At 34.2% G+C, this 13,600-nt stretch overlaps 1 protein-coding gene across 1 annotated transcript in view; it reads left to right on the forward strand.

The window, feature by feature from the left end:
• LOC145692080 (uncharacterized) overlaps positions 1 to 13,600 on the forward strand; it is a 165,067-nt gene that overhangs the window by 110,017 nt on the left and 41,450 nt on the right. Inside the window, exons 8-10 of the mRNA XM_081767372.1 lie at positions 945 to 998; positions 6,180 to 6,236; positions 11,819 to 11,875. Coding sequence (XP_081623498.1) covers positions 945 to 998; positions 6,180 to 6,236; positions 11,819 to 11,875 — 168 coding nt within the window. The remainder of the gene's footprint in view (positions 1 to 944; positions 999 to 6,179; positions 6,237 to 11,818; positions 11,876 to 13,600) is intronic.

A 13,600-nucleotide genomic window follows, 5' to 3' on the forward strand; every position in this document is an offset into this window, starting at 1 on the left:
TGCTATTAACAACTCAGAAAGACTAGTGGCTTAGGTTATGTTTATAATGGAAATTTGATTTTCAAAATGTATAATACATTCGTTGCCTTTGCGGCCACTGTCACAGAAAAAGCAGAAAACATCTCCCTTTACATTTCTTCTCATCTTATGTATTGGCAATCATCTTGGAACAAATTTAGTTGTTTGGAGATGAACTGCTGAGAAGCAGTGCACAAATTTTGTTCAATATTTCATAATAAGATATTGTAGGCGTTTACAATGACGCATATTGATGATATCTGATTTTTATTTTTAAAATATCCACGAGCATCTCTGGTGGATATGCGACCTGTTTTGATCTTCAAGGAAATATAGAATTTTGTATTGTTACAGCATCGTACAGGAACTCGAAAACTTTCACAACTTAAATATAGGGTTTTCTGGTCTAGAAAACCAACATTCACTGACACGAAAGTAGTTATGTTCACCAGAACCATCTAATTACAGTATTACTGTTTAGTAAGCTGTATCGTCTGATATTTGGTTGCGATTTAGTTTCTTGTATACATAAAATATCTTAGTAGTGCAGACACGACCAAACTTAACATACCATTCGTTTGTTATACTCTAAGTAGTAATTTTATACTAATATCTAATTTTTACTTGAAAAACGACTTCGATTACTGGTAATTCAAGATCAAATAGATTTAACCTTTCTAAAATGATATGTCAATGTATGTACTAGTGAATTCACTTCAAACTGTTACATTTAATAATAATAATCATTGTCGTTTTGTAAATAACGTTAAACATAACCGCATGTTACGGAGAGTAATATTATATGTTGTGTTCTCACCTACTTAATTTATTGACTATACTTATGTATTTGTCTTATTATATTCTAATTACTAATTACTCATGCTAATTTATACCCATACAAATTGTAGTTTTATTTCTTTCTATAGCTACTGAAGAATTTACGATGCCACCTCATAAACCATTTCCAACAGATCGCCCCAGTAAGTATAACCCATATTTATTACTTCTGCACAAAATTGTTCCTTCAAGTAAATTAGAAATTCTACCTGCAAAACAAATGATCAAAACAAGTTATAACAATAACCTAAAAATACAAGACAAATTGATAGTTTTAATTGACTTTCTTTAAAATATATTATACCGAAACCTTTCCATAATTGACTGTTCTCAGCTGAATTAAAAGAACAAAATAATGGATGGAAATACGTATTAAAATATATATCCTCTACCAAATTAAAAAGACAAATTTTATTGTATAGTCCAATACAATAGTGTCCCTAAAACTCGGTATTCGATAATTCAGCAGTGAGAATAAATCAATCACACTCTGACAGGACGAAAAAACCGTCCGCAGACCCGTTTGTGCCATCATAAAGTATTGTCTGAGGTCTCTCTTATTAGGTAAATTCCGTATAGTGTGTATTCATTAATTTTAATTACCATGTATAATAAAGATTCTATGTCCTCATAAAGTATGTACTTTTCCTTTATTTAAGGGTAATTAGGCAGTTCATTGTCTGTTGTATTATCAAGCAAGCAATACATAGAAGTACAGTACTGTATCTTCTGAGGATGGTTATTCATTTTTAACCCCATTCCAGATAACCCGCCATTTTCATAAACTCGGCCACCCTTTGATTCACATTAGGCCGAGTTTTCGCGACTCTACTATACATCAAAATAATCTCGATAAACCAGAGTTTATTTTCGTGGTACGTAATACTTTAGAACTACTACAGACATCAAACTATTAAACGTGTGCATTATACAACACGACAAGTCAGGAGAAAAGTAAGACTGTAGAAAGTATAGCTATTCTACTAGTGAGAAGAATTCCCGGTTTTGCAGTCACGAAAACAACATCGCTGAAAAGTGCGTTACGAGCCTGCAATAAATTGTATCAGTGAAAAAGAAGTGTCAGAGGCCATAAACGTACCTAGAAGTCCAAGCGTCAATCGTAAATGAACAGTACTTGCTATATTTTGGACTTCGTACTAAATCTTAAGAATTCTCTCCCATCTTCTTTTGTTCAAATACAGAAGCTTTTCGAATGACAGTGAAACTGTAAAATGAACAGTGAATACTTAGGGAAATAGCATTATGTGTAGCTATTTAACAAGGTGATTCCACAGGGAAATCGGATAAAATGAACCATAAGGCAATTTTTATTGGAGAAAAATATATATCAAAATGATCAAACAATATGTGGGAAAATCTTTTAGAAGCCGGAAACCAAGGATCTTTCTAAGGCCGTAAAAATACTTATTACACCATTTAAACCTGTGTTCTTCTCCATCAGCAATGATTCACACTGCTTCAAACAATACAGAGCCTGGGCCTGTGAAACACATATGATGCACAGGACTCCACGAAGTAAATCCATTGCGAATAATCGGCGATTTACATGGCGGTCAACGTGTTAATATAAATTTGTCAGTCAATAGTACGCAATGTACTCAGATTTATTAAGTTCTCGTTCTAATTAAACAGGTCAATGCGAAGTCTTTGGAAATCTGATTGATGAAAATTCGCGAATGTTAGAAATTTACTAACATCCGGTTATATTTGTTCTTTCATAAGTACTTACCTTTAATAAATATTTGTGTATGGTAGATATAGATTTTAAAATACCTCCAGACACATGAAAAAAACATTTAAAAAAAATAGAATTTACGTATTATCGTTTTAGGTTTATGGTAAGAAATTTGGAACCCTTATCAGCCTTAGACATACCTCGGTGCCCAAAACAGATGTTCTTGAAGTGCAAGCCGCGTCTGTTACCTATTACCCAACATCTAAGTTTCCACTGAACAAGATTGCTTAGAAGCACAGTTTATTAAAGTCTGCTCAAATTCCTAATTCCTCCTAACAACCTTTCCAAAGACCGTTGATAGGGTGCGACTGTTGACGACACAACACTCACTTCAACAACAGGAACTAACAAAATACATAGAGTATGCTTTAGGAAATTTCGTTGCAATTTCTTTAAAAGTGATTCGATTAATCTCTATTTCCTGTACCCTGTACATCACCATTGACTTCGTGGTATACCTGATCATCTTCTTGTAGTGAATGGCAGTGCTAGATGTATCTTTGGAAGGAACGGTAAACTATTAACCAACAAAATGTTATGCTATGTCCGGGTAGGCCCCGGTATGAAAACTTTTGTCCACGAGCTAAACCCTATGTCCGGGTAGGAAAACTTTTCTCTACGAGCTTTCACGTTAAAAATGGCCTGAAACAAGGAGATTCGTTGTCGCCATTATTATTTAACTTTGTTATGGAATAAGCTATAAGGAAGATAGCAACCACGGCCTAGAGTTGAACGGTATTCACCAAGTTATAGCATATGCTGATGACGTAAATTTAATAGGGGATGATAGGAGAACAATAGAAAAAAATAAAGAGATCTTATAAAACGCTTGTAGGAATATGGGTTTAGAAGTAAATGCAGAGACAACTAAATACCTGGAAGTGCGTCGGGACCGTAATACAGCAAATTATGGATGCGTTAAAACATTAAATAATAATTTTGATAAAGTGAATAGTTTCAGATATCTAGAATGAATATTAACAGACGAAAATCATATTCACGAAGAAATGAAATGTCGACTAAAAGCAGGTAATTCGTGTTATTATTCAGCACAAAATCTCTTGTCGTCGCGAATTCTGTCGAAGAATTTGAAGCTTAAAATATACAAAACTATAATCATGCCTGTTGTTCTGTATGGTTGCGAAACATGGTCATTTGCTCTCAGGGAAGAACATAGACGGAAAGTATTTGAGAACAAGATCCCGAGACGAATATTCGGACCGAAGAGGAACGGGAATGGGGAATGGCGGAAACTTCATAAAGGGAAATACATAATTTATATGGTTTCCCCAAAATTGTTAGGCTCGTCAAGTCTCGAAGGCTTAGGTGGGCAGGTCATGTAGCAAGAATGGAAGAAAGTAGAAACGCTTTCAAAATCTTGACTCAAAGACCAATAGGAAAACGACCATTAGGCAGACCTAGTCGCAGATGGGAGGACAATATTAAGATCGATCTCGCAGAGATTGGAATACGAAATAGAAACTAGATGCAGTTAGCGAAGGACACAAGTCAGTGGAGAGCTTCTGTGAACGCGGCATTGAACCTCCAGGTTCCATAGGCCATAGAGTTAGTTAGTTTTAAACCTTATGCTTCTTTAGCAAATGTAAATATTGCTCAATTACAAATTATTAATTTTAGCTATGGAAAATTCAAAATTGCTAATTGACTAAAGCAGTAAATATATTTTAAGAGTGTTACAGTTTCGGCTACAGACACATTATAAGAGAAATATCTAATTTTGATAGCCTACATACAATCTGAATGCAAGACACGTCCACTCTCTCTTAACAAAACGTTAAGTTTTAATTGGTTCTAAAAAGTAAATTTTTAATTAAATATTGACACTTTCTCTTCTTGAACCCCTGTTTTACACCTGTTATGAAACTTTTAAAAGCTAAGCTCTTAATTAAGTACTTTACACTTATACTTTCTTTTCGCTATTGTATTCCTGCTGTTCTCCATTATCACACTTGATTAACATTGTACACCTGTCATGCAAGGGAAAGGATTAGAAAGGGAAAAGGGAGTGTGATAAGGAAGTAGAAAGAAGCCCAGTGGACTAAGAAATATATGAAGGAACAGCTCTTACATTGTCTAATTGACTCCTGATACATGAGTTATGGGAAAAGATGATTGACAAAATAGAATGAAGGAATTAAAAGAATTAACACGAACTATTAGGACAGGTGTGCAACAGAAAAAAGCAGGTGCAGAATAGTGAACAAAAAGTGTAAGTAACAAACACCTAATTAAGAGTTTAGTTCTTAAAAGTTTCATCACAGCTGTAGAAAGTTATTAACAGATGCACAAGAAGAGAAAGTGACAACATCTAATTAAAATTTTACTTTTTAGAACCAATTAAAATTTTACGTTTTGTAAAGAGAAAAGGGCATGTCTTGCGTTCAGACTGTATATAAGCTATCAAAATTGAATATTTCTCTCATAATGTGTCTAAGGAAGACTATGTAAAATAGCTAAAACTGTAACACATACACATACCGACTGTCTCATAGTTCCTGCGTAAAGTTTAATTTCATAGTACTCAGAACTCGTAAAAGCTAGAACTGTGAAATTTGCATGCAATTTACAGGAAGGTCAGAAGAGTTGTTTGATAGTAAAACGAGATTACGAATGTTATTGTTTGCGGAGTTACAGGGTCAAAGGTCAAAATGCGATTTTTTAATGGGATTTCAATGTTAAATAGTAGTCACACATGTCACCTCTGGTAGCAAAAATTGTTATATCGACATAAATTTTAATCGGAAACAATGCGATAACGAGAAATGTGGGCATTCGTGATCCGGTCACCTCTAGCAGGTCACCTGTGACCCTTGAGGAAAAAGTTCCCTTTTGAACAGCTTATTGCACGACAAATATCCTACAATACAGGTCTACACCAGTATAAAATATTAAATGAATCAGACGATATTAAGTCGTTCAAATGATATACCTGTCATTGGGAATGGAGTTTGAGTTTCAGAAGAGAAATTGTTAAGTCCATATTCGGGAGCAGATGTTGTTAAGTCAAATTCGTTCTGCGTTTATTGTACCAGTGGCGTTGCTGCTTTGGCTTGCTGCATATTGAAAAAATGGCTATGAGACTACTATTTAACATTGAAATCCCACAAGGAAAAATCACACTTTGACCTTTGACCCTGTAACTCCGCAAAAAATAACACTCGAAATCTCGTTTTACTATCAAACAAATATCCTGACCTTCCTGTAAATAGCCTGCAAATTTCACAGTTCTAGATTTTACGAGTTCTGAGTACTATGAAATTAAAATTTACACACAAATTATGGGACTATTACTGAAACTGCCACATTTAATAATAATATTCATTGTTGCTTTGTAAATAACATTAAACATAACCGCATGTTACGGGGAGTAATATTATATGTTGTGTTCCCTCCTCTTCATTGAACTCATACATGTCAACCTGTTAATTCGTATCATGGAAACTTAATTTATTGACCTAACTAATGTATTTGTCTTATTATATTCTAAATACTAATTACTGATGCTAATTTATACCCATACAAATTGTAGTTTTATTTCTTTCTGTAGCTATTGTAGAATTTACGATGCCAACTCGTAAACCTAAAGTTCCAACAGATCGCCCCAGTAAGTATAACCCATATTTATTACTTCTGCACAAAATGACTCCTTCAAGTAAATTAGAAATTCTAACTGCAAATCAAATGATCAAGACAAGTTATACCAATAATCTAAGAATACAAGACAAATTGCTAATTGTAAGTGGCTTTCTTAAAAAATATATATTATACTGAAAACTTTCTATAATTGACTGTTTTTAGCTGAATTAAAAGAACAAAATAATGGATGGAAATACGTATTAAAATATATTTCCTCTACCAAATGAAAAAAGGACAATTTTTATTGTATTGTCCAATACAATAGAGTCCCTAAAACTCGGTATTCGCTAATTCAGCGGTGAGAATAACTCGATCACACTCTGATAGGGCGAAAACACCGTCCGCAGACCCGTTTATACCTTCATAAAGAATTGTCTGAGGTCTCTCTTATTAGGTAAATTATGTACAGTGTGTATTCATTAATTTTAATTCCCATGTATAATAAAGATTCTATGGCTTCATAAAGAATGTACTTTTCCTTTATTTAAGGGTAATTGGGCAGTTTATTGTCTGTTGTATTATCAAGCAAGCAATACATACAAGTACAGTACTGTATCTTCTGAGGATGGTTATTCATTTTTAACCCCATTCCAGATAACCCGCCATTTTCATAAACAAGGACACCCTTTGATTCATATTAGGCCGAGTTTTCGCCACTCTACTATACATCAAAATAATCTCGGTAAACCAGAGTACATTTCCGTGGTACGTAATACTTTGGAACTACTACAGACATCAAACTATTATACGTGTGCATTATACAATACGACAAGTCAGGAGAAAAGTAAGACTGTAGAAAGTATAGCTATTCTAGTAGTGAGTAGCATTTCGGTTTTTGTAGTCACGAAAACAGCATCGCTGAAAAGTGCGTTAGATCTTGCAATAAATTGTATCATTGAAAAAGAAGTGTCAGAGGCCATAAGCGTACCTAGAAGTCCAAGCGTCCATCGCAAATGAACAGTATTTGCTATATTTCGGACTTCGTACTAAATCTTAAGAATTCTCTCCCATCTTCTTTTGTTCAAATACAGAAGCTTTTCGAATGACAGTGAAACTGTAAACTGAACAGTGAATACTTAAGGAAATAGCATTATGTATAGCTATTTAACAAGGTGACTCCACAGGGAAATCGGATAAAATGAACCATAGGGCAATTTTTATTGGAGAAAAATATATATCAAAATGTTCAAACATTATGCGAGAAAATCTTTTAGAAGCTGGATACCAAGGATCTTTATAAGGCCGTAAAAATATATACTACACCATTTAAACCAAGGCTCTTGTACATCAGCAACGATTCAAATGGCTTCAAACAATACAGAGCCTGGGCCTGTGAATCATATATGATGCGCAGGGCTCCACGAAGTAAAGCCGTTGTGAATAATCGGTGATTTACATGGCAGTCAACGTGTTAATATAAATTTGTCAGTCAATAGTACGCAATGTACTCAGATTTATTAAGTTCTCGTTCTAATTAAACAGATCAATGCGAAGTCTTTGGAAATCTGATTGATGAAAATTCGCGAATGTTAGAAATTTACTAACATCCGGTTATATTTGTTCTTTCATCACTATAAGTACTTACCTTTAATAAATATTTGTGTATGGTAGATATAGATTTTAAAATAACTCCAGACACATGAAAAAAACATTTAAAAAAATAGAATTTACGTATTATCGTTTTAGGTTTATGGTAAGAAATTTGGAACCCTTATCAGCCTTAGACATACCTCGGTGCCCAAAACAGATGTTCTTGATGTGCAAACCCCGTCTGTTACCTATTGCCCAACATCTAAGTCTGCTCAAATTCCTAATTCCTCCTAACAACCTTTCCAAGGACCGTTGATAGGGTGCGACTGTTGACGACACAACACTCACTTCAACAACAGGAACTAACAAAATACATAGAGTATGCTTTAGGAAATTTCGTTGCAATTTCTTTAAAAGTGATTCGATTAATCTCTATTTCCTGTACCCTGTACATCACCATTGACTTCGTGGTATACCTGATCATCTTCTTGTAGTGAATGGCAGTGCTAGATGTATCTTTGGAAGGAACGGTAAACTATTAACCAACAAAATGTTATGCTATGTCCGGGTAGGCCCCGGTATGAAAACTTTTGTCCACGAGCTAAACCCTATGTCCGGGTAGGAAAATTTTTCTCTACGAGCTTTAACGTTAAAAAATGCCTGAAACAAGGAGATTCGTTGTCGCCATTATTATTTAACTTTGTTATGGAATAAGCTATAAGGAAGATAGCAACCACGGCCTAGAGTTGAACGGTATTCACCAAGTTATAGCATATGCTGATGACGTAAATTTAATAGGGGATGATAGGAGAACAATAGAAAAAAATAAAGAGATCTTATAAAACGCTTGTAGGGACATGGGTTTAGAAGTAAATGCAGAGAAAACTACATACATGGAAGTGTGTCGGGACCGTAATACAGCAAATTATGGATGCGTTAAAACATTAAATAATAATTTTGATAAAGTGAATAGTTTCAAATATCTAGAATGAATATTAACAGACGAAAATCATATTTACGAAGAAATGAAATGTCGACTAAAAGCAGGTAATTCGTGTTATTATTCAGCACAAAATCTCTTGTCGTCGCGAATTCTGTCGAGGAATTTGAAGCTTAAAATATACAAAACTATAATCATGCCTGTTGTTCTGTATGGTTGCGAAACATGGTCATTTGCTCTCAGGGAAGAACATAGACGGAAAGTATTTGAGAACAAGATCCCGAGACGAATATTCGGACCGAAGAGGAACGGGAATGGGGAATGGCGGAAACTTCATAAAGGGAAATACATAATTTATATGGTTTACCCAAAATTGTTAGGCTCGTCAAGTCTCGAAGGCTTAGGTGGGCAGGTCATGTAGCAAGAATGGAAGAAAGTAGAAACGCTTTCAAAATCTTGACTCGAAGACCAATCGGAAAACGACCATTAGGAAGACCTAGTCGCAGATGGGAGGACAATATTAAGATCGATCTCGCAGAGATTGGAATACGAAGTAGAAACTAGATGCAGTTATCGAAGGATACAAGCAGTGGAGAGCTTCTGTGAACGCGGTATTGAACCTCCAGGTTCCATAGGGCATATAGTTAGTTTTAAACCTTATGCTTCTTTAGCAAATGTAAATATTGCTCAATTACAAATTATTAATTTTAGCTATGGAAAATTCAAAATTGCTAATTGACTAAAGCAGTAAACATACTTTAAGAGTGTTACAGTTTCGGCTACAGACACGTTATAAGAGAAATATCTAATTTTGATAGCCTACATACAATCTGAATGCATGACAGATCCACTCTCTCTTAACAAAACGTTAAGTTTTAATTGGTTCTAAAAAGTAAATTTTTAATTAAATATTGACACTTTCTCTTCTTGAACCCCTGTTTTACACCTGTTATGAAACTTTTAAAAGCTAAGTTCTTAATTAAGTGCTTTTCACTTATACTTTCTTTTCGCTATTGTATTCCTGCTGTTCTCCATTATCACACTTGATTAACATTGTACACCTGTCATGCAAGGGAAAGGATTAGAAAGTGAAAAGGGAGTGTGATAAGGAAGTAGAAAGAAGCCCAGTGGACTAAGAAATATATGAAGGAACAGCTCTTACATTGTCTAATTGACTCCTGATACATGAGTTATGGGAAAAGATGATTGACAAAATAGAATGAAGGAATTAAAAGAATTAACACGAACTATTAGGACAGGTGTGCAACAGAAAAAAAGCAGGTGCACAATAGTGAACAGAAAGTGTAAGTAACAAACAATTAATTAAGAGTTTAGTTCTTAAAAGTTTCATCACAGCTGTAGAACGTTATTAACAGATGCACAAGAAGAGAAAGTGATAACGTCTAATTAAAATTTTACTTTTTAGAACCAACTAAATTTTACGTTTTGTAAAGAGAAAATGGGCATGTCTTGCGTTCAGACTGTATATAAGCTATCAAAATTGAATATTTCTCTCATAATGTGTCTAAGGAAGACTATGTAAAATAGCTAAAACTGTAACATATACACATACCGAGTGTCTCATAGTTCCTGTGTAACGTTTAATTTCATAGTACTCAGAACTCGTAAAAGCTAGAACTGTGAAATTTGCATGCAGTTTACAGGAAGGTCAGAAGAGTTGTTTGATAGTAAAACGAGATTACGAATGTTATTGTTTGCGGAGTTACAGGGTCAAAGGTCAAAATGCGATTTTTTAATGGGATTTCAATGTTAAATAGTAGTCACACATGTCACCTCTGGTAGCAAAAATTGTTATATCGACATAAATTTTAATCGGAAACAATGTGATAACGAGAAATGTGGGCATTCGTGATCCGGTGACCTCTAGCAGGTCACCTGTGACCCTTGAGGAAAAAGTTCCCTTTTGAACAGCTTATTGTACACATCTAATTCGGTTATAGATAATGTCAAAAAAGCATATGCACAAAGGATCTACTGAGGATCCTTTTTAGCAAAACGAAAAGGTCAGCAATATCATCAGAGGTTAAAGGTCACGTAGTAAAATGTCACATTTGATGTATTAACAAATAAGAAACTGTGACATTGGAAATTATGCTTTGAAGTGTCATAGAACACATGCATAAAGATCCTTCCAACGAGTGTGTATGGGCATAGGGAAGAGGTCATCATAAGAGATCAAAGCTCACGCAGTTAAAATTTCATGATTGGTGTGTTAGCAACTATGCAACTGCGACGTTTGAAAAATGATTTCAGCTACCATGGAACACATGCATAAAGGTCCTTCGAATTGACGCACTGATAATCAGAAGTCGTTACGTCATTTTTTTAAAGAAATCTTGTTTAGTGCACGACAAATATCCTACATTACAGGTCTACACCAGTATAAAATATTAAATGAATCAGACGATATTAAGTCGTTCAAATGATATACCTGTCATTGGGAATGGAGTTTGAGTTTCAGAAGAGAAATTGTTAAGTCCATATTCGGGAGCAGATGTTGTTAAGTCAAATTCGTTCTGCGTTTACTGTACGAGTGGCGTTGCTGCTTTGGCACCAGAGGGCTTGCTGCATATTGAAAAAATGGCTATGAGACTACTATTTAACATTGAAATCCCACAAGGAAAAATCGCATTTTGACCTTTGACCCTGTAACTCCGCAAAAAATAACACTCGAAATCTCGTTTTACTATCAAACAAATATCCTGACCTTCCTGTAAATAGCCTGCAAATTTCACAGTTCTAGATTTTACGAGTTCTGAGTACTATGAAAGTAAAATTTACACACAAATTATGGGACTGTTACTGAAACTGACACATTTAATAATAATATTCATTGTAGCTTTGTACATAACATTAAACAAAACCGCATGCTACGAGGAGTAATATTATATGTTGTGTTCCTTCCTCTTTATTAAACTAATACATGTCATCCTGTTAATTCTTATCATGAAAACTTAATTTATTGACCTTACTAATGTATTTGTCTTATTATATTCTAAATACTAATTACTGATGCTAATTTATACCCATACAAATTGTAGTTTTATTTCTTTCTGTAGCTATTGAAGAATTTACGATGCCAACTCGTAAACCTAAAGTTCCAACAGATCGCCCCAGTAAGTATAACCCATATTTATTACTTCTGCACAAAATGACTCCTTCAAGTAAATTAGGAATTCTAACTGCAAATCAAATGATCAAAACAAGTTATATCAATAAGCTAAGAATACAAGACAAATTGCTATTGTAAGTGACTTTCTTAAAAATATATTATACTGAAAACTTTCTACAATTGACTGTTCTCAGCTAAAATAAAAGAACAAAATAATAGATGGAAATACGTATTAAAACATATTTCCTCTACCAAATGAAAAAAAGAACAATTTTTATTGTATTGTCCAATACAATAGAGTCCCTAAAACTCGGTATTCGATAATCCAGCAGTGAGAATAAATCAATCACACTCTGATAGGGCGAAAACACCGTCCGCAGACCCGTTTATACCTTCATAAATAATTGTTTGAGGTCTGTCTTATTAGGTAAATTATGTACAATGTGTATTCATTAATTTTAATTACCATGTATAATAAAGATTCTATGTCTTCATAAAGAATGTACTTTTCCTTTATTTAAGGATAATTGGGCAATTTATTGTCTGTTGTATTATCAAGTAAACAATACATACAAGTACAGCACTGTATTTTCTGACGATGGTTATTCATTTTAACACCATTCCAGATAACCCGCCATTTTCATAAACTTGGCCACCCTTTGATTCATATTAGGCCGAGTTTTCGTGACTCTACTATACATCAAATAATTTCGATAAACCAGAGTATATTTTCGTGGTACGTAATACTTTTTAACTACTACAGACATCAAACTATTATACGTGTGCATTATACAAAACGACAAGCAAGGAGAAAAGTAAGAATGTAGAAAGTATAGCTATTCTACTAGTGAGAAGCATTTCGGTTTTTGTAGTCACGAAAACAGCATCGCTGAAAAGTGCGTTAGATCTTGCAATAAATTGTATCAGTGAAAAAGAAGTGTCAGAGGCCATAAACGTACCTAGAAGTCCAAGCGTCCATCGCAAATGAACAGCTCTTGCTATATTTCGGACTTCGTACTAAATCTTAAGAATTCTCTCCCATCTTCTTTTGTTCAATACAGAAGCTTTTCGAATGACAGTGAAACTGTAAAATGAACAGTGAATACTTAGGGAAATGGCATTATGTGTTTTTTTTTTACAAGTTGAATCCACAGGTAAATCGGATAAAATGAACCATAGGGCTATTCTTATTGGAGAAAAATATATATCAAAATGATCAAACAATTTTTGGGAAAATCTTTTAGAAACCGGAAACTAAGGATCTTTCTGAGGCCGTAAAAATATATATTACACCAATTAAACTTATGTTCTTGTGCATCAGCAATGATTCATACGGCCTCAAACAATACAGAGCCTGGGCCTTTGAATCACATATGATGCACAGGGCTCCACGAAGTAAAGCCGTTGTGAATAATCGTAGATTTACATGGCAGTCAACGTGTTAACATAAATTTTCAGTGAATAGAACGCAATGTACTCAGATTTATTAAGTTCTCGTTCTAATTAAACAGATCAATGCGAAGTCTTTGGAAATCTCATTGATGAAAATTTGGGAATGTTCGAAATTTACTAACATCCGGTTATATTTGTTCTTTCCTCACAGTAAGTACCTACGTATAATAAATACTTTTGTATGGTAGATATAGATTTTAAAATACCTCTTGACACAGGAAAACGACAAGTTTTTTTTTTTTTCATGAAACGGAAAGAATTAGAAATGGAAAAGGGA

This window comes from Thermobia domestica, chromosome 8 (assembly GCF_964235325.1).
Source record: "Thermobia domestica chromosome 8, izTheDome1.hap1.1, whole genome shotgun sequence".
NCBI lineage: Eukaryota > Metazoa > Arthropoda > Insecta > Zygentoma > Lepismatidae > Thermobia > Thermobia domestica.